Source organism: Mustela lutreola, chromosome 13 (genome assembly GCF_030435805.1).
Source record: "Mustela lutreola isolate mMusLut2 chromosome 13, mMusLut2.pri, whole genome shotgun sequence".
Taxonomy (NCBI): domain Eukaryota; kingdom Metazoa; phylum Chordata; class Mammalia; order Carnivora; family Mustelidae; genus Mustela; species Mustela lutreola.
In genome coordinates this window covers 12,414,146-12,438,376 of record NC_081302.1, presented here as the reverse complement: position 1 = coordinate 12,438,376, position 24,231 = coordinate 12,414,146, and the positions used below count along the sequence as shown (strand labels likewise).

Genomic DNA, 24,231 nt, shown 5'->3' with positions numbered 1-24,231 from the left:
AGGGACACCGTCTTGCCGGGGTGGTGGCGGGGCTTCCTGCCTTCCTCCCTCCGCTCCTCAGAAAGGTCGCTCTCCCTGGAGCCAGAGTGGTGTCCCCCAGTATCCTGTCCTCGGGGGCTGGATGCAGGTGTTCGAACCGGGCCTGAGCACATGCCACGTTCCGTACGTGTGTGTACACGGACGTCCCCCTCCACACCCACCCTCCTCTCCCCGGCGAGAGTCGGCCTCTCCATGCCTCATCCCTGTACTGTCAGAGGCTACTGGTCGCTGCCCGCGGAAAGGCCAGCTTCGCCCATGCAATTTTTGTTTAAGATTTTTTTTTTTTATTTTTTTGACAAGAGAGTGAGACAGCTAGAGAGGGAACACAAGCAGGGGGAGTGGGAGAGGGAGAAGCAGGCTTCCCACCAGGCAGGGAGCCCGACACGGCCCGACAGGGATCCCAGGACCCTGGGATCACGACCCGAGCTGAAGGCAGACACTTAACAACCGAGCCACCCCAGGCACCCCTCGCCCATGCAATTTACAGGACTCCCGAGCTTTGGTTCCCCCCAGAGTAGACCTCTGTAGGGTCTACTGTCACGTGGACATAAGGAAAGGATCTGATTTCTAGATTGTTTCCCAACATCAAAATACTTGTAAAGGTTGACTGCAGATGACGCCTATAATTATTTCATGGAATAATAATTACTGTCCCACAAACTTTATTCATGGTTGCCTAATCCTTTCCAGACACGGTCGGTCTCATGTGGAGGTCTGCGGGATGTTTACTAGGGACAATGAAAACTGTTACCCTTCGTTTAGAGTAAAATTAGCTGCAGTGCCTTTTCGTGGAACATTCTCCTGTGATGTAGCCCATGGCCTCATGGGCTGTCAGTGCTCCCAGCAGGGGCGAATCAGGTTGTGAGCAGGAAGTCTGGGTTACAACCCCATGAGTCAGGAATCCTGAGGCAGGCTTTGTTCCAGCAAAGTCCGCTCATGGCATTGATTTTTCTACCTGTGACACAGCCCATGCAGAGGCCTCTGTCCTCCGCATCTTCTGTCTCTGAGGTTCCAAGACTGTAACTAGCCTCCTTACATCACTGACCCGTCCCCACCCGGCATCTCAGTCCCTTACACACATGCCTGGGCACACGGCCAGTCATTCCTGTGCCACTTTGTCTAGACTGGAACTTGAGAGTGATGACGGCCTCGTCAGATGAATGATTTCTTGTTTGCCAATGGCTTCACCCATTTTTGTTGTGGATTTTTTTTTTTTTTTTTTAAGATTTTATTTATTTGAGAGTGAGAGAGATTGAGAGAATGACTGGCATAGCAGAGGCAGTTTTCAAATCTTTTTGTGCCTCATCTTCCTCAAACACTTGAACGGTTTGCAATTGGAAGACAATATAAGAAAAGGACAAAGGCAGGCTATGAAGCTGCATTGTCCGTTGTCCAGTGTGACAGCGGCTCGCCACGTACAGTGATCTAAATTTAAAATTTCCAGTAAATTAAAAATCGTTTTCTCAGTAACACTGGCCACGTTTCAAGAGTTCATTAGCCACATGTGGCTACTGCGTTTCATAGAAGTTATAAAACACATTTTAGGGGCACCTGAGTGGCTCAGTCAGTTGAGCATCTTATTCTTTTTTTCTTTTTTAAAATGTTTTATTTATTTATTTGTCAGAGAGTGAGCGCACAAGCAGGGAGAGATCCAAGCTGAGGGAGAAGCAGGCTTCCTGCTGAGCAGGGAGCCCGATGTGGGGCTCAATCCCAGGACCCTGGGATCATGACCTGAGCCGAAGGTAGACACTTAATGACTGAGCCCCCCGCAAGGAATCCCAAGCATCTTATTGTTGATTTTGGCTCAGGTCATGACTTCAGAGCCATGGGATCAAACCCCGCAGCAGGTTTCATGCTCAGCATAAAGTCCGCTTGAGATCCGCGCCCTCTCCCTCTGCCCCTCCCGCTGCTGTCACGCGCTCTCTCTCTCTCTCTCTGTCTCAATAAAATCTTTAAAAAAATATTTTTGCATCATCACAAAAAAAGATTGGACAATATTGGGCTGAAAAATGAGTAAGAAATAGTACTTGTTACTACAACAAATCCAGGGCCTGGGACACAAGAATTGCTCAAAATACCTGCTGAATGCATGAAAATGTCTTGATTTTGTCCAGGGTAAGGACTGATCTTTCATAAAGCAGAGGGAGGCCTAGCAAGTGAGGAAGGCCAGTGCCTTTATAAAGTCTCATTCACGTGCAGAGTTCGTGGCATCAAACTCTTCAGGTACCTTGTACCACTGAAAACTGGCATCAGTGATAAAAATTTAAACGCCCACCCAGCTTTTCCCCTTTGATCTTCAAAAACAGGTTGGCAGACTATGACCCATGGCCAGATCTCTTCTGCCGCCTGTTCTTGTTAATAAAGTTTTATTGGAACTTAGCCATGCCCATTCTTTTACCCATTGTCTGTGGCCTCTTTTCCCAGTTAAAGACTCATGACACAGACTGTACAGGCCACGGAGCCTAAGATACTTACTGTCTGACCCTCTACCGAAGAAGCCTGTCGCCCATGTTGAAAACGCTTCCCCAAGTGTAGCTGTTATTCCTGTTGTATGTTTGGGAAAAATGAGGCTTAGAGAGGTACACAGCCTGTAAGTGACAGACGCACAACTTGAACTTGGGTGTGATCTGGCCTGCGGCTTGTGCCTCTGCAGCTGTGCTGATAAAGCACAAGACTTTCCACCTGGAAAGGAGCTAGGTATGAATCCACCATGGATGGTTCATGCTTCAGTGTGTGGGGTGCCCTGGGCCACTCAACGGGAACCCACCGGAGCCCCATCCAGCACCTGTTGTCCCCAACTCTTGCATCCATCCTTCTGTTCCTGGCTTCGGGAGGTCAGCTCTGCTCCCCGAGAGCCCCTTCTCCTCTGCCTACCCCCCTGGGATATGTGTCTTCTCGAAAGTGGCAGGAAGTATGTGGCATCTGGTTGACCCTGGCCCCCTGGTGCCTTTGTCTGCAGTAGGATCCCCATTAGATCTCACATCTGCAAAAATGGATTTCAATTTTTTTCTAATCTACCAAGAGACTTGCTAAGGGTGACATGGCCACTGTGGGCATGGTGATACCAGAGGTGATCCTGTAGAAGTTAGCCTTGCCACATGTCCTCAGAGCCTCTCTGGCCACGCCCAAGGGATCACAGTAGAAACAAGAGCACTGGTAAGACCTACCGGGCGTGCTTCTGAGCCTTACCCGCCGTGTTTCAGCTGCGCGACGCGAAGAGGCAGGTTGGGACGAGGGGACCCGAGCCTCGGTCAGCAGGAGGAAGAGCCCGGCCGGCTTGCAGAGTTATTGCTGGACTTGACCCAGGCAGCGTGGCGTCCAAGTCCTACCCTCCCCATCTTGCTGAACTGCTGCTTGACCTTCCCACTTGACCTGCTGACCCAGCCTTCTGCCCTCTCTCTCTAGAATTTGAATCTAGAATCTGAATCAGGCCAGAGGTGCGCGGAACCGAGAGCAGAGGGCATGGTCTCTTGGCCTCTGCTTGGCTCTGGTTTAGGTCACCAGAGATGTCAAGGCCATTACAGTCTGAGACAAGGCTCTGGCTAAGTGTTAGGAACACTTTTATTTTATCCCTTTGATTTAAAAAGTGTAAGCCGCTTGCCGATGTCTTTGGTGAGTTTTGGCCAACGTGAATCCAATGTTTCCTGTGTTCCTGTTAAACACCGTTCGTGTACCGTGTCATTTCATCTTCACAAGAACATCACCAGGTTGATACTGTTCTTTCCTTATCTCACAGGTCAGGAAATGAGGCCCAGAGAGGGTGAGCTACTTGGTAGATGTCACACAGCTAGCTAAGGGCACAGCTGGTTTTGGAAACCAGTCTGTCTGACTGACATTATGCCTTCAGCATCAGCAGCTTTAGGCCTAACATTTAGAAGGAGAGAACTCCAAGGAAGCAGGTTGATTGTTGTAACATGAGAACAGCTTCTGGATCCCAGGAAACCCCAGCCCTGCCCGCTGCCTGTTACCCTGTGCTACCCACACTGCTCAGGCCTTTCCTGGCCACACGCATGCATGCTCGCGCACAGATGTGTGGACGCGGCGAGGATATTTCGCTTCCCTTTTCCTTCCCAGTCACACTCGGGGGCTTTGGTGGCGGAGGCCATCTCCCCACCTCAGGGCCTTGAGCCGTGTGCACATGAATCCCTCTGTCAGCTGACTGCACCAGGATCAGCTTTCGTGGATTCTACAAACACAGACTGCATCCCTGCCACAGCTCGGTCCCTCTTCTTGGTGTTCGGCCAACAAAACATGGTGCATTCCCCTTTCTTCATTCTGGTTTCACCTTCACTCTGCTCTCTGGAGGAGGCAGCCTGATAAGATATGAAAAGGGGAAATGGACATCTGGGGGGAGAGCAAGAGCTCCTGCTCCATTTTCTACTTGGGCCAAGCCCAGAGATGCACAGGCATCTGACCCTTTTCCCAGAACAGAAGTCTCCGTCCATATTCTGGAGCTGTGAAATACCATGACGGCTTTAAGACGGGCAACATGTGTACCATAAAGCACCTCGCATTTCTTGCAACATCTTTCCAAACATTTTCCCTTAGGTTGTCTCGTTGGACCATCGAAACAATCCTGTGGAATTAGGCCGGCCTTCCCCTCCCTGTGGATAATGAGGCTTTGAGAGTTGGTCGGGATACAACTAGCTAGGACGGCACCTCACTTCTTGATTTCGCTGGAGCCCATGAGCCTGGGGCAGGAGACGTGGCTTCAGGTCTCGTCCTTGTTCTCTCCAGAGCCATGTTCTCGGGTGGGACTTCTGGCGGTGATGGATTTGTGCTGTGTCTGCAATGCTCGGTCGCGGCCACTAGACCCATGTGGCTACAGACCATGTCAAATAGGCTAGTGTGGCTGATTTCATGAGATTTAAACAGCCACGTGCAGATACTGTCCAGGGCAGCACAGTTCTCGAAGCTTTGAAGGGGAGGGCGCTCGGGAGTGGGAGACCGAATACCTCGTCGGTTCCCATCGTGACCCAACGTCCACTTGCCTGGAAATCAGAATCTCTGAGGTTAGCTGTCAAAAAGCAAGACTCCGCGTGCTTCTCTGAGCCCTGCACTCCCCGCTTCACCCACACTGGGGCTACTTCTTCCATGTAAGAGCTTTTATTCGAAGATTTTTCTTTGGTTGGAAGAATAAGATGATGCAGAAAGGGTTTCAAGTCATTGTTCTCAGAGTAAACGGCAGTGAAACTCCTGGGAGACAAGGCAATGTGGTCTACCTAGAAAACCGCTTGGAAGCTTAAACAGTGGAAGAAAAATGAGAAAAATTAGCCTAAACAATGGGAAAAAAAATCTGTGTGGGGGGTTTACCCATACACTGTGCTGGGGGATCGCTTGTATGCTTATTTATATAAGTTTAAATTTTTATGCTTGTTTCAAAGCCAAGACGGACACATAGAGGACCCTGGGATTTCATTATATTCTCTCCCAGCTGGCTTTCCAGTGTCTGCTGGGCTTCTGGGGGTGGTGGTCATTGTCTCCTTTTAACACATGCGTAAAAGGACATGTTCCCCATCCTCTGTGGGAGCTAGTTTTCCTTGGATTTTCTGCCTTGTCCTGGTTGTAGAGCCTACTGTGCTCTGAGAACAAGCTGCTTTCCTAGGAAAATGAAAACAATTTTTCCAATTGCCTGAACCGCAGGTGGGTTTCTGCTGGACAGCACTTGAGAGAGAGCCCCCTCCAGGTGGCAGATGAGCCTAAGACCCCTTTTTCGTCCTGTCGCATTTTCACAGGTGGCTCATTGACAGGACTGCACCCCGGTAATGGCATCAGATCTCACGTGGGTGCTGTCAAGCCTGCCTGTGGGTGGGTGTGGTTGTAACTCTGGCTCCTCTTATTAAATGGAACTTGGTATTGAACCCCAGAAGGAAAGCCAGAGCCTTAAGCGTCCTGGGGTTATCATGCACGGGCATGGCCTCTGCCGGAGCACGGGCTGTCTGCCTTCTGATGGCGCTGGCCCAGGGACTGGGTCCCTTACCTGTGGGCGCCCAAAGACAATCCCAAGGGCTCCAAGCCCAGTGAGGACGCCTCTTGCACGAACATCTTTCCCACAGCTTGGGATGCGAACTAAAATGCAAAGTAACTGGATTTTCCTCTCCAGGGATCTTCAAGGATATTGAAATCCATCGAAGAATATTGAAATCTACATAGATTACATGTGGCTAATATATTTATAGATGTTCTGTGTATTACATATAAATATATATAAAGAAGTGTTGGGTCTAGAATATAAATCTAACCGATTACTCTGGCTAAATTGTTTGCTTTTGAATTCAGCCAACCTCCCTCACTCACACATTAGTGGGAGATTTATCTTTATTCATTTACTTATTTATACACTGTCTTTCTACTTAGATATAGACAAATATGTGTCATTACAGACTTTTTTCATTGTAAAGTCCTGGAAACCCCAGGGACTAGCAAGAGCTAAGGATATGATGTTTGATTTGCAAATGTGGCCTAAAAATGGGGGCTCATAAGGTTCAGTGCATCTTCCAGGGGAGGGGGCGTCCAGACCCAGAGTCCAGTGGGCCTGCCGCGCCCCAGCTCGGAGGTGCTTGGAGCTTTGTGCTTCAGTCTGAGATGATGCCTTGTTTGTTGTGAGAAGGGGAGGTCCGAGTGCTTACTGAACACGTCCGGACTGTACGAGACTACCTGGACAGCCCAGTGGGGTTGGTCACTACCTGCGTTCGCAGTAAAGTCTTCTCTGACGCTTGATGGAAGCCAGACGTGACATCAGCCATACATGACGTCCCGCTCTCGGGATAGCACAGCCTGTGGGGGGTTGTGTCACTGACGAGGTTGTGGACATGCTGTTCACGGTTTTAGGGTTCCACGTAGAGTTTTGGTTGACCCTGGGGTTGGGGTGTGCCGGGGGGAGCACAGTGTGATTTCTCCCATCGGGGTTGCCCATCTGCTCCTGCTGCCAGTGTTGTGTTTCCTGGGGGGTCAGAGTCAAAGCCTTCGGGTGCAGGGGCTCCCTCTGTGCCCTGTAGACGGCCTCACTCTCGGCCCTCCCCCAGGGAACTGGTCCTTCCTTCCTCTTCTTGCTCTGCCTGCTGCTGAGTTAGTGAGCAGCTCACGTAGTGGTGAATGAAGTGTGTACAGAGTCAGGAAGACTTGGAGATTCGTGTGTGTGTGTGTGTGTGTGTGTGTGTGTGCCAGCATGTGCCTTCAGCCCTGTGCTGAGCCCGTGTGTCCTTGCTCCAGGGTGTACGTGCACGGGTCAGAATCGAGCACCCAGGAGGCACCCAAGTACATGGGTTTCCGAAGTGAAATTGTCAAAGGAATTTTCGGCTTTGTTGCGGCGCGGTAATTACACAGGCAGCAAATATGTGGCCCCGTCTTCCAAACAAGGACCCTTTTCTTGGGAGGTTAACATCCGGAGGATGTTCTGGAAGAGTTATAATTACTTTTTTCATGTTCTTCATAATGAAATGACCTTTTAGTTCTTCGTAATAAAGCAGATGCTTTGAACGTGCAGATCGGGGGGCAGGAAATAAAAACAAGACAGTGTTTTTAGAGGCGGCAGCAGGAGTTTCGGGTTCTGTCCTGTTCCCGTGGAAGGCCTTCCACATTCTGGAACCACAGCAGGGCTGGGACCGGCCCTGTGTGCTACAGAGGGGAAGGTACCGAGGGCGGGCAGAGCTGCCTGAATGGTTGGGATGACTTCCGGGGCCGCAGCCTGCTTTCCGCACACCCGCTAGAGCTGGCCCCTTTTGAATACATCCACCTCACTGTCTACCCCCTCCCCCCCCACCTCACCCCCCCACAGGGGCACAGGGCAGTGGTGATAGGAAACTGGAGCTGTTTCTAAAGATTTTATTTATTTATTTATTTATTTGACAGAGATCACAAGTAGACAGAGAGGCAGGCAGAGAGAGGGAAGCAGGCTCCCCGCCGAGCAGAGAGCCCGGTGCAGGACTCGATCCCAGGACCCCGAGATCATGACCGGAGCCGAAGGCAGCGGCCCAACCCACTCAGCCACCCAGGCGCCCTTGGAGCTGTTTCTAAAACAAGAGTAAAGATGCCACAGACAGAAACGGGGCTCTGCTAGCAAGCCATGCAGGAAAATGTCCCTTTGACTTTGAGGCTTTAACAGGAGTACATTTTCTTTTAAGAAATAGTTGGCAGAAGAAGAAAGAAAGTGAAGTCAGTGATGTTTGATTTCCATGCTTGGCTTTGCCCCTCCCTCAGCATACGCTTTCCAGCTCTGGATTCTCCCCTGGGCTAGGGTGTTATCTGTGAGAAAGAGGAAATTGCTTGTTAGGAATATTAAGGAAGCCACAAGACCCTCTCCCCCCATTTCTCCCCTTGCCCCCCCCCCCAATCCAGAGGACTCTCACTAAAATATCTAAATCATGTCCTTCGAACTAAATAAAGACCTTCCTGAGTTGCGCTGTCAATGGCATGCCCATTTGAAAGGTTTGGGGTCACTTACATAAGTTCCGAGTAGTATGGACGTACCCGCAAATCAAGTTGCAGCGCGTCTTCCCTCCTCTTATTAATGTGTGGCATTTTGTCAAAATCAGTACATCGTGGCTCAGGAGCTGGGTCTTGCTTTTTTTGTTCAGGTGTTGGGGGGAGCAGTGGGGGAAGGGAAGGAGAACTTTCCGGCTCCTCAGGGAGCTTCATGGGATGGCGAAGGTGCAGGAGACCGGTGTTCCCAGGAGGCAGAAAGCCTCCATTTCAGGCCAGAGCTCCTTTCTGCGCCCAAGCGTATGAGAAGAGCAGCCAGCAAACTCGCAGCTAAAAGCAGGCACACGTCAGGACCGACAGAATGGCCAAGTGATCTGCTTCTCTGTAGAGACTGGATTAATAACTGTTTGCTGGAAATCCAGAGATGCCGCGATCCTGCAGCTGATGGAGACTACAAGGCAGTGATTAGCCTGGTCTCAGTCCGTTGCTTGAACTTCCCCCAGGGGCCCCATTTTGGAGGGAATCTCATCCAGTGGGTGAGGATACGAGAGACAGACAAGGGAGGATACTGGAGCTCCTGCCGTGGCGTTTGAGCATGGGGCAGAACAACTGTGTGATGGGGAGAGAATCCATATTGAACTGGAAGAGAAGTGAGTAAGTAAGGCACTCTGCCAACCATGGTTGTTTTGGCAGCTAAGAGGAAGGGGAAGGTTTGGGGATACTGTGTCGGGGGTGGAGGAAGAAGGAATGGATTGAAGAAAGTGTCCAGAAGCCATGAGGACCCAAGCTGGCGGCATCATGGACGCTCTCTGTCCCTTTTCCCAGGGAAGCTTTCCCCTGCGGGTCTGTAGGCTCCGCCCCCCATGTGATGTCATCGACCACCAGGGGAGGGGCGTCTGCAGGCTCCACCTCCTGTGTGATGTCATCCACACAGCATGTGCTTAAAACCCAGGGAGTTCAGGGGCTGGGTGAGGAGCCAGCCCCTGGACTGGCTTCCTTACATGCCTGCATTCTTCCCGCCTTCCTCTGCCCATCCTGATAACTGTTCCAGAAGGCTCCCAGGCTCAGCGCTGCTTTAGCTGGGAAGGGAGGTCACTCTCCTAGTGTTGGAGGCATAGAGCGATGGCATCCCTGGGGTTGAATCACGGCCCGTCCTGACTTGGGTTCAGGGTTTTATGCCCCTTGGAGCACCTCTCACTTCTGACTCAAGGTGCCATGCCCGGATTTTTACCTTTTTTCTTTCCCTCACTCATCCCCTTCACTGAAGTTGGCTTCTAGCTTTCCTGAACAGTTGGTTTCAAGATAATAGCCAGATTCATTGTTGTAAAAGGTGTTTTAATTGTCTCTGGAATATTCTTTTCTCAAGAGTGCTTCAATTCACACATACCACTGGCGCCGTGCTTAGAGGGGCATAACCTAGACCCCCTTGGCTCAAGTTCAGGCTTGAGCCTGACATTAGGCAAGCCACGTGTTTCTTTTGCCTCGGTTTCTAAAGCTGCTTAAGAGTGGTCCAGAGGGGGGCGCCTGGGTGGCTCAGTGGGTTAAGCCTCTGCCTTCGGCTCAGGTCATGATCTCAGGGTCCTGGGATCGAGCCCCGCATCAGGCTCTCTGCTCAGCGGGGAGCCTGCTTCCTCCTTTCTCTCTCTCTGTCTCTCTACGTACTTGCACTCTCTCTCACAAATAAATAAAATAAAATAAATAAAATCTTTAAAAAAAAAAAAAGTGGTCCAGAGGGCACTTGCCTCATGAGTCAACACGAGGGGTCAGTGAATTCGTGCTTGTACTGTGCTCAGCATGGCAGACCGTGCTCAGTACCTACCTGCAATTTTCGATATTCTTCTCCTCTGGTGTGTAAGCCCCTGGCTTATCAACACTGGCTGCAGCCCAAAGCCTTAAGAAATGTAAATAAAATACACCAAAACTCTGCTGAAGGTGCCCACATCTTTGTCAGCGATCACCCAGCAGGTCGGGATGGGGGAAGTGTGGACCTTCCCCTATACCTAGGACCCCTTGTCCTGCCTGCTTCTGCACCCGTTCCCACCTCCTCACGCATGGGTCTCTTGTACCCCCTCAGTCCTGTTTTTCCCCTCCTGAGGGCTTTGCACACAACTCTGTCTGCTCTAGGCTGAGGGTTCTCAGGGGCAGAAACCTGGTCTGTTTGTGCTCTCCATGCTGTTCAAGTGATGCCAGAATCACCCAAGTGTGGATGGGGAGAAACTCTAAAATGAGACCAAATTAAAATGATGACAAAATAGTTCTCCCCCATCTTTTAACAAAGAACAAGTCGACTTCTTTGTGTCTGCAGAATGACTGGGAAATTTCCAGGTCTCCTTCCGGCGCTAATACTCAGTGATACCCAGAGAAGGGGGAGGTACTGGAAGGGGAGTCGGGAAGGTCGCTATTTAGGTAGGATCCTGGGGCTGGGACTCGTTCAGGGAGCTTTTCCACTGCTAACGCTTTCGTTTCCCACCACCTTTTGCCTTTGTTCTCAGGGAAGGCCGCTCAAATGCCCACATCAGAGGAGATTACCAAAGAATCGGAGACGTCCTGCTGAAGAACATTCAGGGCATGAAGGTGAGCGGCTTTGGGATTGGGGTGGAACACGTTTCCTGGGCACAGTAATGGCGGGGCTGTCAGACGCCTGGGCTCTCACCGCTGTCTGTAAGCGCACAGGACTGGATTTGACCTTCTAGGGATGATACAGCTTCGCGTAAACCCCTCTGTCTTGCCAGATCATTCTATTTGGAAGCATAAAGGAAAAGGAAGTCACCTGGTGGGGGTGGGGGGCACTTTTGGTCCTTTTTCCTCTTCAAAAACTCTGTGTGATCAAAACAATGGGTATTTTCTGTGAATAAATCATTCAGAACCCATTTTTAAAAATTAGGTAGACAAGACGTTTGGTTAACAGAACGTTTCGCTTTTCATCCGTTGTTTTTGGTGTCGTCTACGTGTGGCAGAAATACTGGCTTCAGAACCACGTAGGAATTCTTTCCATCCTATGACTTCTTAAGTCTTGGTGCCAGGCCGAGAGCTCTAACCTGCTTGCTGGTTACGAAGAATGGAAGTACAAAGAGTCGGTCCCCCCCGAGCCAGGCTTCCACTCATTTTTGAAATCTACTTCCTCTCTTATATATGGAATTTTCATTTTTACATTTTCACTTTAACCTGTTCATCCCTTTAATATAGAATGTTTTGATTCATACAGCTTACCTTTTGAATACAGATACATCTGTGTGCATTTTACTTTTTTTATTTGTTATTTTTATTTTTTTAAAGATTTTATTTATCTATTTGACAGAGATCACAAATAGGCAGAGAGGCAGGCAGGGGTTGGGGGAGGAAGCAGGCTCCTTGCTGAGCAGAGAGCCCGATGCGGGGCTCGATCCCAGGACCCTGGGACCATGACCTGACCATGACCATGACCGAAGGCAGAGGCTTTAAGCCACTGAGCCACCCAGGTGCCCCTCTGTTTGCATTTTAAAGCGATCTTCCTACATCTTGACTGCCCGAAGCCTATCTAAGAGCCTTAACTAATAACCGAGGGCAGGCTGCTCATACCGACACCATTTCCCGCCGGCCATCTGTCTGTCTAGCACTAGCCAACATCTAAGACATGCGTACAGTGAAAGTTACCACTAGAGTTTGAATTAATTCCCGAGAATCTTGCTAAGTTGTTGAGTGCTTCACTTTTCCCCCCTTAGAATGATCTTTCTCATGAGGGAGGATGGTGGGGCGGTGGGGGGCAGATGGGGGACACAGGAAAGAAAGGCTACTCTCGAAGTTTCCTATTTCTCTGAAAGATCAAGATCTTATTTTGTAGGCCTTGTGCTCACTTTTTCTCTGTTCAAAAAGCAACACTCCCCTCTGGGCAAGATGAGAGAGGGAGGCGCTGGAAGCTAGTGGGATGGCAGAATCCTATGCAATAGATGCAAAGAACTATCTCAGAGGTTCTAGGGCTGTGGTATTTGTAATGCCGTAAGTCAGGCTTTTGTACAAAACTCCCATGTAACTAACAGACATCTTTGAACTTTCTGTCGTATTTTTTATTAATATGTTTTCCTTTTTTTTTTTTTTTGAAGATTTTATTTATTTGACAGACAGAGATCACAAGTAGGCAGAGAGGCAGGCGGAGAGAGAGGGGGAAGCAGGCTCCCTGCTGAGCAGAGCCTGATGCGGGGCTCGAACCCAGGACCCTGAGATCATGACCTGAGCTGAAGGCAGAGGCTTTAACCCACTGAGCCACCCAGGCACCCCGTAATCTATTTTACTTTTTTAAAGCAATTTTTGAAGTTTACAGAAAAATCGAGCAGAGAGCTCCCCTATTCCTGCCCACTGACGCACGCGCTCACACACCATGACCCCTATGCTAACGTCTCGTGTGGCTCTGGTGTATTTGTTACAACTGATGGACATTTTTATTCACAAAATCCAGTTTACATGAGGCTTCACTCTTGGGAGTGGTACGTCCTGTGGGGTTTTGCCAAGTGCAGAACGTCGTGTACCTGCTGTGACAAGAGGACACAGGACAGCATCGCTGCCCGAAAAACCTTCCCTGCTCTGCTTGTTCATCCCTCCCCTCCCCCAGGCCCTGGCAACCACTGACTTTCTCCTGCCTCCATAGTTCTGCCTCTTCCAGAAAGTCCTAGAGTCAGAATCACACAGAGCGCAGCCTCTCCAAGCTTCTTCGCTTAAGATCTTTTTCTTCCTCACACACAATATGCGTTCGTCACTGTCATACTTTTCCAGTTCTTTTCCTCACAGGAAGCTCCTTTTCCCACGTTTTGCCTGTCTTCTTGGCCCAGTCGGGTTTTCCCCTTTTGCTCCTTGTGCTCCCTTCCCGTGGCAGTGAACCCTGGAACAACACCGGTTTGGAGGGCACGGGTCCACTTACGGGCAGCATTTTTTCCATCAACCCAATAGGGTCCCCTAAATGTGTGTCGTGCTCCCTGTGATGGTAAATATAACACCGTGGGATCATCAGCTCTTTGTGTTGACCGGAAGGCTCCTAGACAGCAGGCGGCTATTATTAATAGTTGAGTTTTAGGGGGACTAAAAGTTAAATGCTCTGAACCCCGACATTATTCAAGGACCCGCTGTATGATCCTGCCCAGGGAGGGCTCCCCCAGCACTTACTCCCTTCCAGGAGGCTGGGCCTCCGCCGTGGCCTCCGGGGACAGCAGCTGGACACCTGCCAGCCCACTGCCTGCCCCCTTGGGGACAGCCCCCAGAGTGTCCGGTTTACCAGCTGTCTGTGGTCACTCACCCCCGGAGAGGTGACGCGCGCGGGCCTCCAGCCTGCTCTCTGTTCACCTGGCACCTGAGACCTCCTAAAACATCCCTGGTCTGTGCTCAGGGCCTGGTGAGTTGGCATTTCTGCACTGAGGCGGCTTCATCAGCTGCTGGCGCGTGAGTTGGTGCACGGATGCCGTGAGCATTTATAGCATGGAGCTCTGTGCGAGCGAAATTAAAATAGGTGCAGAGGCTCACACAGCCCCTGGCAGCCTTTTTTAGACTTTGTTTGGGTTGCTTTTTCTTGTAGTGGTTATAGTTGGTTTTAAAGAATTTTTATGAAATATGAAGGGAGGGCCGCAGAAAGTTCTAGAGATGTAGAAGCCCAGCTTAGCACTTGTCCAAAATGCTTAGAGCAATCTGCAGCTCGCAGGGTCCTTCCTGCCCCCCCGCAAGCCCCAACACACAAAGCCACGTATTTACCTGCATTTTCAAGGGCACAGTTGGGGGGTGGGCAACCCTCCACTCGTGACCATGACAGAGGCAGGGGGCCAGGGGCCGCAATCCCCGCCTGAAAGTCACACACCCAGACTGTGATCGCGGGCTCACGCTGTGGACTTCCAACCGGAAACACCCGCCCAGTTGCACAAAGGCTCTTCGAAATCACACAAATAAAAGATCCGCCTTTCATCCAGTCTGGGACCTTCACCTGAGCCGTCTGTCTCCTCGAGTGTCCAAATCCTGCCCCCTCTCCTTCTTCAGCTCCTACCACATTACTCCTTCTGGCCCTCCGTTTGCTCTCCGCTGGATGTCTCCACCTGCTTCCCGGTGCTTCCCCTCCCACAGCGAGCCGAGCTCCAGGCACCATTTCCGTTACAGGCCGACTGCGTAGGCTCAGAGCCCTCCTGCGTCTCTGTGGTTGGGAGAATGCAGTCCAAACCCAAAACGTGACAAAGGAAGCCTTCATCGTCTAGCCTTGGATGATCTCTCCAGGCCCTTTCCCCTGATCTTTGCATTCCACTCTGTGTTCCAGGGATCATGAACTTGCCTCTCTGGGTTCTCGGGTTCTTGCAAGACTCCTGCCTCAGCTGGGTGCATGCATGGGTTCACTTACTCTTTTTCTCTCTTTTATTTATTTATTTTTTTTAAGTAACTTCCACAGGGGGCTCCGGCTCACAGGCCTGCAAAAGCAAGAGTTGCATGCTCTCGTGACCGAGCCAGCCACTGCCCCTCATCTGCTCATTAGTGCATGCAGGGAACAGGCATTTACTGAGCACCTACTGTATGCATCAAGCCACAAGGATATCGGAACATGACAGACGTGCTCTCTTAATAGGGGACTGTGCATGTGGCAATACTGCATAGAGCTGCATGCACACGAGAACACACACGCTCAAGGGTGTGCGTAGCTGGTAGAACCCAGACAAGCTCCGGATTGGCCCAATGTCGGTTTCTTGGTGTTGACGTTGTGCGGTCGTCCCAAGATGGTAATGCTCGGGGGAGGCTGGGCGGAGGACCTCCCTGTACATTTCTTTGCAAGTTCCTATGAGTCTATTTTTTTTTTTAAAGTAGTCAACAAGCTAAGCAGGGGAGAGCATGTGATAAGGACTAAGAGGGACAAATACAGCCTAAGTACAGGAAGACAGAGGAGCCCCTAACTGCTGTCGGCAGGTGGGTGTCCAGGGAGTTGCTGAGGACAGCAGGAGTCCAAACAGAGGAGTGTCGTTTGCGGAGGCTCTGAATGCAACAGCCGGGCACATTCAAGTTCAGCTTGGCCCTGGGATGAGAGGCAAGAAGCAAGACAGGAGGCGTAGGGAGATTATATCCTAAGGGTCCTCTGTGCCCTGCCGAGGACTCTGAAGGTTGTCCCAGGATAGGGGGGAGCTCTCGTCATGTTCCATCCAAGAGGCCATGAGCTGAGCTCCATCGCCAATTTTTATTAGTGGTGGAGGGGTGAGGCGTGGAGGCAGAGGCCCCCATGGAGACCCCACCCTGGTGATGGGCGGCACAAGGCCAGAACCAGGGAAGTGACCATGTGGAGAAGAACAGGAAAAGGTTTGATGTTTTAAGGAGGTAGAATGAGAAAAACTTGGTAAAGGATTCAAAAAATGGGGGAATCTAGAATGTTCTCTTGGTTTCCCTGTCTTGAGTCCCTGGCTGGTGGCGGCACTCATACTGAGGCTGGAGAATCTCAGGGCGGCCCTGGGTGAGGCAGAGAGCATGGGGTTCCCATCGGACTTGCTATATTTCAGGCTCCTTAGGAACCCTTTGTGGGGCGTGGAAATGTAGATGTGGGGGTGAGCAGTGCATGGGTAGCGAGACTGCCCCTGGGTAGTGAGTCTTGAGGACGACTGTTCTCTTGACCTTGATGTCCTTGTGCCCATGTTATTACCTCTGTCCGGAAACCTCCTTCCCTCGCGATCTTCCCCACCTGCTGGGAAGATTGAATTCCTCCATTAATGCTTTATTGCCCTTTATTACCCTCACCAGTGTCAACTGTGAGCCATAACAGGAAAGGAATCTTCAATGGCATGTGTTAGAGATGGTCAGACAGACTTTATTCAGGACCACTGTGACTGGGGTAGAGTCCCCTGCAGTGGGGTTTTCAGTGGAGGAGAGACTGGGCTCATCTCTGAAGACAACATGGGCGTTTCTAGCCAAGGGGCAGGGTAGGGGGTCAGAGGATGGGAATATATGCAGAGGAAACATGGGTAAGTCGGGTTCTGGCTGAACCAACCTAACAGCCTTCTTTGCTGAAGACAGGGTGATCTGGTATCACATGGGGATGATGAGAGATGAGGAACCCAATGTCAAAGGTGACCAGACATCCAGGCTGTAGGGTTAGGATAAGGGTTAGGCTGACAAAAAAGGTTTTTGCTGAAACTGGCTTTCAGTAAGGAAGTTCCCAGACAGGTCCAGGAGAAGGCTCAGGAGCCTGAAGAAAGGGTCACGCGCAGCGTCTCTTTGGGACCCCCTGGAGCAGGGCGCATGTCTAATTCTCACCCAGCTCTCTAGGACTGAGCAGAGCTGGGGCGTGTGGCAGATACTCTGAGTTAAACAGGAAGGCACGGTGGTAACCGTGTGACATTTACTGAATGGGCCCTGGTCTATTTGTCATCTGGTGACATTTAGAAGAAAACCACCGGGCCCCTGAAAGAGCTCCTGTTTGTTCCTGCTCCTCCGAGATGACCTCTCCATCTCCTCCTCCAAAATCCCTAAGCTTTGTGAGCGGCTTAATGCTTTAGTAGAGCCTTTTCTTTCATCCGGAGAACCTAAGCGCCGCTATCAAACACATAGTCAAGTGGGGACGGTAGGAGAACAAAAGGAAGCCGCGGCGAGCCTCGTCTGGGAGAGGCTGGCCGTGTGGGACGCATGCGCACTTGTCTCCCCGCCCACCCCAGCAACTGGCGGTTCACCTGTGGAAGCACAGCGAAGCTCTGGAAGCGCTGGAGACCGGCATCCGGGGCTCGCGGCGGCTGGAGAACCTGTGCCGGGACTTCGAGCTGCAGAAGGTGTGCTACCTGCCGCTCAACACCTTCCTGCTGCGCCCGCTGCACCGGCTCGTGCACTACAAGCGGCTGCTGGAGCGCCTGTGCAAGCACCACCCGCCGCACCACGCCGACTTCCGGGACTGCCGCGGTGAGCGGGGGGCGGGGCGCCGCGGGGGGCAGGGCGCCGCGGGGGGGCGGGGCGCCGCGCGGGACCAGAGAGGTTGAGGGGCGTGCCCGGAGTCACACAGCGGGAGAGCAGATGGCTCGGAGCCCGGACCCAGACCCCATGTTCTTGACCGTCCTGTGCTAGTGTCCTGACGCTGTCACTCTCCGTGTCGCGCTCTCGGCACCGGGGCAGGTACCGCACCAGGTATCTTAGTGACACCGGTGCCTTCGCTCCTTTAGCAACCAGCAACAACAGGAGTACTGCTACCCCATTTTACAGAGGAGATACCTGGGCTGCCGGTATCTCTCTCCTAAGCTATTATGAACACCTGCCATCTGTCACCTCTTTTTCTAAATGTACCTCTCACTCTCGTGCTTAAAACCTGGGTAACCTCTGGTTCCCTCAGACTGCAGTTAAATCTTCCTGATTTGGCTCCTGGCTGGTCTCTCCTACAGCAGGTACTCATTGAGCACCTGCTGTGTACTAAGCATAGGAGAGAGAATAACGCGGATGTGGCCCCCACTCACAGGACCAGCTAGTGGCCACAGAGGGCAGGACATCTGGGCAGTGACTGACCTATGACCTGACCCAACCCCCAGAGCCCAGGGGGAGCTTTCTGAAGGAAAGGTTATGGTTTCTTAAAGATATTTATTAGACAGAGATCACAAGTAGGGAGAGGGGGAAGCAGGCTCCCTGCCGAGCAGAGAGCCTGATGTGGGGCTCGATCCCAGGACCCTGGAATCATGACCTGAGCCAAAGGCAGAGGCTTTAACCCACTGAGCCACCCAGGTGCCCTGAAGGAAAGGTTATTTTAAGTTTTTATCTAATGTATAAAGTAAAGGAATTTTCTTGGATAGACTTGGGAACAACACATACAGAGGCCCACAGGGGACAGAGACTGTGGAACATTACAGAAAGTAGAAGTTCTATGTAGAACACAGAGAGATAGCAGCAGAAACGAGACTGGCAAAGTAAACAGAGCCCAGGCCCACTGGGGTCTCATAAATCCCACAAGACTGCATGGAAGAGCAAAGGGGAAGACTGGGAGGGTTTTAAGGAGGGAATGGGGCTGTGGGGCTTGTTGCAGAAAAGTCGATCCTTTGGTATCCTAGGATATGTAGACAAAACTTACAGATGAGGTTTTTAAATATTTTTTTAAATTTTTTTAAAGATTCATTTGTTTGCAAGAGTGTGCATGTGTCCGCAGGGGGAGGGGCACAGGGAGAGGGAGAAGCAGATTCCCCACTGAGCGTGGAGCCCAGCGGGGGCTCAATCCCAGCAGAGCCAAAAGGCAGACACTTAATCAGCTGTGCCGCCCAGCCCCGCCCCCCCGCCCCCACCACTGACAAGTATTTCCTGACGAAAATATCTAAACGCTCAGCTCCTATGGATTTACGTAAACTAAAGTCACTCTAGTTTGGGCATCAGCTCCTTTTCCATATCAGATACGTCCCCACGTGAGGGAGATGTGCCCAGGCTCCAAAATCTGCCTTTTGCAGTCATCTTGGTAAATGGGGTAATTGGTGCAGAAGGAAGAACCCGGGGCGGGGGGGGACGTGCAGTGCGGTGCCGGATGTCACGTGCCCCAGAATGTCACACTATCAGTAGGGTCCCTCCTTTGGGGGGACAGATTTTCTGTGGCCTCCCTGTGCTCTGTTCTTCCCGGGTAACAGGAGGCGGGTAGAAACCTCTGCCCCAGGGAAAAATTCCAGGTCTCCTCCTGCTGCTTCCCCTACGGTTTGCCTCTCTGCCCAGTGATTCCGACAGGACAGCCGTCCACCACGTAGCCACAAAGGGATCTTTTACATTTCTAGAATGCATTTGGGAAGCTCCAGTAAATACACAATGCCAATTTTTTTATTTGTGAAAAATTTGTATTAGGAATAGCAGTGTTTCCCCCCAGGAGGATGGCTTCTAACTTAGTTTAGCTACTGGGGGATGGGACCCAGAGGGCTGATACTGGGGTGTGGTGGCGGGGGGGGGACCCCGGTCTGCCACTCATGCCACCGTGTCTGTGTTCGCTTCGTTAGCTGCTCTGGCAGAGATCACTGAGCTGGTGGTCCAGCTTCACGGTACGATGATCAAGATGGAGAACTTCCAGAAGCTGCACGAACTCAAGAAGGACTTGATCGGCATCGACAATCTCGTGATTCCAGGAAGGGTAAGCCGCTGCGGGAGCCAAGCCAGCGAGGCAGTGTTTCAGTGACTTACATTTGAACCTTCTGAATCTGGACTCTGGTTTAAGACCCCCTCCTCCCAATGAAGTGGCTTCCTTCCAGCTACAAGGCAACTGGGAAAGGCGCCTTGATGGTGACAGAATCACTAGAAAATTCTGAGTCAGAAGGAGATAAGCAAGCCTTTGACCACCTGGTCTACTATTTCTCCTTACCTGTTGATTGGCTAATTTTCTTTCCTCCCACCATATCTGGAGAGGAATTGAGGTAGCTTATTTTAGTCTTTAAAAGTTAGGGAAATGGAAATGGAAGCCAAGGGAAAACAAACAAACAATGGGGCCAAATGGTGATACAGTCGTGCAGGAAAATTAGCGCCCCAAAGCACGTAAATTCCTGTGTAAGGATGAAAAGGAGTTTTAAGAGATGCAGTTTTCTGTGCATGACATAATTTTAATTTAGAATTAAAATAAGGTTTTAGGCAGAACATGGTTCTAGGAGAGATTCGCGTTCACTTGAGCTGTTAACCTTCCCCCGGCCGCACGGGGAAGCAGGGCTTCGCTGCACGCGCATGCACACCCCTTCCGGGCCAGGGGGACATGAAGACACAGGGAACCTGCCTGCTTCTGATTCTTTTCCTAAGAAGCCATTTTTTGCCCAGGGATCAAAAAATATTAGGCGGTATATCCACTCTGTCTGTGGGATCATTATCCCTAGAGCTGCCCCGTTTCAAGGTACACATGACCCGGTGCTTCAGAGAGAATTTTGGTGCCTTTGGTCTGTTGCACATCCGCCTTTTTTTTTTTTTTTTAAAGATTTATTAGAGAGAGAGAGCACATGCACACGTGAGCAGTGGGCAAGGGCAGAGGGAGAGAGAGTCTCCAGCAGATTCCGCACGGAGCACAGAGCCCCGTGCAGGGCTCGATCTTACAACCCTGAGATCATGACCAGAGCCGCCCACCCCCATATCTGCTGCTCCTCGGACAGGTGCTCTGTCCAGTTTGCCAGGGGCTTTCCGTCCTGGCTGCCAGGCAGCTTCTCCGGAAACTTGAAGTCTGTAATGTGGGGAAGACGAGGGAACCTGCCCGTGTGTTTGGGTCTCTGACAGGAGAGCCCAGTTACAAAACTGATGGAACACTAGTCGCGAGAGATGGTCAGAAGAGTTGTATGTGGGGCGTGACAGGTGGAAACGAAAGCCAGAGCTTGCATCAGCTCTGCCAGGGAGAACATTCTAGTGGGCTTCATGTAAGAAGCACATTTACCCAGCTACAAGGAAGCCGTGCCATTACTGAGATTGTCTCTTAACTTTGGATGTTCTAGAATACGTAGCCTATTATGCTACCTGGTGAACAGAGCCTACCCATAAAGAATTTTTTGGCCTCACGTTGCGTTCCCTGCTCCGTGGGGAGTCCGCTTCTCCTCCTGCCCTCCTCCCACACACACCCTGCTTGTGCTCACTCTCAAATAAATAAAATCTTTAAAAAAAAAAATTTTTTTTTTTTTTTTTTTTTTGCGGCAAGGCCCCCATTGGTACCATGTGAAGAGGAGCAGATTAGAGCAGGAAGTCGCAGGCTCAGGTCCTCGCTCCGCCAGACCTCGGTGTTTCAACCAACCAGAATGTTCCTTCCTTTCTGTAGCACGGGCGTCCTATGCTCTCCCTTATAGGCCATGAGGATCAAATGAGATTTAATGTGTAAAAATAGCAAATGTGACTCTCCTTCCCCCACCTGTAGTTACTTGAAGAGATTAAGGGTAGCATCATGCAGGAAGGCGTGTGGCTAAGTACAGGTTCTGTCACTGATCCCGGACAGGTTTCTAAGTCACTTTGCTCCTCGGTTTTTTCTCTGAAAAATGGGACAACGTTGAACTTGAGGCTCCCCTACAATGCCAGTATAAGACTCCTACTGTGTGCTCGGGATTATTTAGGGGAAGTTGGAGCTGGGGAGCTGGGGAGCTGGTGACCAACTGCCTTATATCCATGTCCCGTGTGTCCATCAACTAGCCTCAGGTCTACCCTGAATGAATCGGAGAGGAAGGAATCACAGGCCCTCCGGGGAACAAATAACCCCCCATGGCTGGGAGGAAAGCTCTGATTTGTCTCTAAGTAGGATTTCAAAAATGGAGATTTAAAGGGGAGACGCCCCCCTTGGCTGCTGCAGCGTGAGTCTGGCAGGGCCGAATCCGCTCACCTTCCTGCTGGGGTCAGTCCGCGATGGTATCACATCCTGGAGGGTGGGACGTCCCCCCCCCCCACCCCAGGCTACCCCAGGTGTACTTGGGCCGGAGTCAGCCCCCCGATGGTGTTTATCCTAAGAACTGGGTGCCTGGGGGGGAGAGCTTGTCCTGGGCCAGCCTTCCGGTTAGAGGAGCATAGTCAGAAAGGAAGCAGGCTCTGGCGGTGGGTGAGGTCCGTTTGGGAAAACTCAGAGGTGTGGACTGGATTTCCCTCCGGAGGGAAGCAGCTTTGCTCTCAAGGACATTTGGGGCCGTCCTCCCACCGCCTCCTGTGGTTTAAAAAGAAGAATTTTAGACACGGGACATTTTCCCTCCCCTGCGTCGGACCTTGATATCGGAGTCCACAGCCCTTCTCCCCACCGCTGGAGCACCCCCCAACCCAGGAACACAGACGGGGCTCCCCCGTCTTCCTGCAGCCAGTGTCCCAGGGCACCTCATCTCCCGCAGAGAAAACAGTCAAGCTCCCACAGATCTGTTAGAAAACGCACCTGTTGCAGCAGGTTTGAGTCCCGGTCCCATCCTTGGCTGCCTGGTAGTGGTGCACCCCCCCACCCGACAGCATTTCCTCGGATCGCATTGTTGATGTCTGATAGCATCCATCCCAAATTCCTACAAGGATCTATGGTGTGTCCCTTTGTTGGTCCCCAAAACACGTACATCGGTGAAACTGCCGGCAGACATGGTCTTTGATCCATATTTCATTAAAAAAGCAGAGTTGAGTCAGTCTGTGCCAAAGTCTATAGAATCAAAATGAGTTGGCTGAGGCCCTGGCTCGGTAGCTGCTCTGAGCATGGAAAAATCTGGTGGCAGGTGTTCCAGAAGTCTGTTGATAACGTAGCAAACTATTCGGACATGTCATGGCTGAAAACAGCTTTTCCTAGAGGTCATGGACCTCTAGAGGCTGAAAACAGCTGTTCCGTAGAGGTCATGACTCACCGTGAGTCAGGAACTGGGCGGGGTTCAGCCAGGGGATTCTTCCGCTCCCTGTGCACGGACAGGGGTCCCAGACGGGCTGGCCTGGCCTGGAGGGTCAGAGGCTGACACCTGGCAGCGACATCTGGAGGCTCGGCTGGAACTGACTATGCACCAGGGAGCCCATGAGAAGCCCAACCGGCCCTCGGTTCAGGCTGGTCTTAATGCTGTGCGCCGCTCAGGGTCCCACGAGCAAGTGTTCCTAGGGACAAAGCAAAGGCTACATGTGGTCTTATGACCTCATCCTGGAAGTCACATAGTGGCAGGTCCACACGCTGTTGGTCAAATCAGTCACTAGCCCACCCATATCGAAGGGAAGCAGAGCCCCCACCTCCACAGGAGGACTGTGAAAAACATCAATGAACTTGCAGCCCTGGGTTAGAAGTAGCACGGTGGAGAACAGTTTAGTGGCTCCTTAATAAGTTAACATAGAATTTCCCCAGGACCCAGCAATTCCAGTCCTTAGTATATAGCCAGAAGAATTGAAAACAGGTATTCCAACAACAACAACAAATTTTTTTAAACATTTTATTTATTTATGTTTGAGAGAGAAAGAGGGAGAGCATGAGCAGAGGGGAGAGGCAGAGGGAGAAGCAAGCTTCACACTGAGCAGGGAGCCTGATGCGGGGCTTGATCCCAGGACCCTGAGATCATGACCTGAGCCAAAGGCAGACGCTTACCCAGGCGCCCCCTCAAACAAAACCTTGAATGTGAATGTCCATAACTACACTGTCGTAGCCAAAAAACCCCAAGTGTCCATCCTCAGGTGAATAGACGAGCACAGTGTGATGTGTCCATACAAGGAAATAGCCACGGGAAGGAGGGGAGATCTGATATGTACCCCCATGTGCATGAAACTTGCAAACACACCAAGGGGAAGAAGGCGCAAAACAAAACTTCATATATGACAAGACAGAATTTATAGGAAATATCCAGAATGGGCAAATCCATTAAAAAAAAAAATTGGTGGGAGCCAGGTGCTTAGGGAAAGGCAGGAGTGGGGAGTGACTGCCTGAGGGCCACCGGGTTTCCTTTTGGGTGATGAAAATGTCCAGACCTGGAGAGTAGCAATGCGTACACTTTCTGAATGCACTAAAGGTCACAAACGGTCATTTTTATGTGTATTTTACAAGAAAAAAAATTTGTGGGGTTTAGAGTTTTAATATTTTTTTTTTTAAATTTTTGAAGTGCCCCCAAGTGACCTGGGCCCCCAGTTGTTTATTAATCTGGGAGGAGGAATTCCTTGGACACGTTTGCTTCTGGCTGTTTTATCCCAGAGCAGTTACTGGTTTCCAGAAACCAGAGCTGTGAGTCACAGAGCGATCCTGGGTTCGGAGTAACTCCCCTCTGGCTTCTGTGTCTTCCCAATGCCCTGACCACCCCCCCAACCATGCATGTGGCGGGAGACCCTACTACCCCCCACCTTCCACTGCACACCCCCACCCCGCTCGCAGCACTGGCCATGGAGCCACAGTGTCGTGGCCTCTGAGCACTGGTTTCTCTGCGC

At 51.2% G+C, this 24,231-nt stretch overlaps 1 protein-coding gene across 4 annotated transcripts in view; it reads left to right on the top strand.

Annotated features, from left to right (window-relative positions):
* FARP1 (FERM, ARH/RhoGEF and pleckstrin domain protein 1) overlaps positions 1–24,231 on the top strand; it is a 272,243-nt gene that overhangs the window by 238,205 nt on the left and 9,807 nt on the right. For all 4 annotated transcript variants that reach the window (XM_059144403.1, XM_059144404.1, XM_059144401.1 and 1 more), the window contains 3 exons: positions 10,953–11,034; positions 17,091–17,328; positions 19,377–19,507. In XM_059144403.1, the coding sequence (XP_059000386.1) occupies positions 10,953–11,034; positions 17,091–17,328; positions 19,377–19,507 (451 nt within the window). The remainder of the gene's footprint in view (positions 1–10,952; positions 11,035–17,090; positions 17,329–19,376; positions 19,508–24,231) is intronic.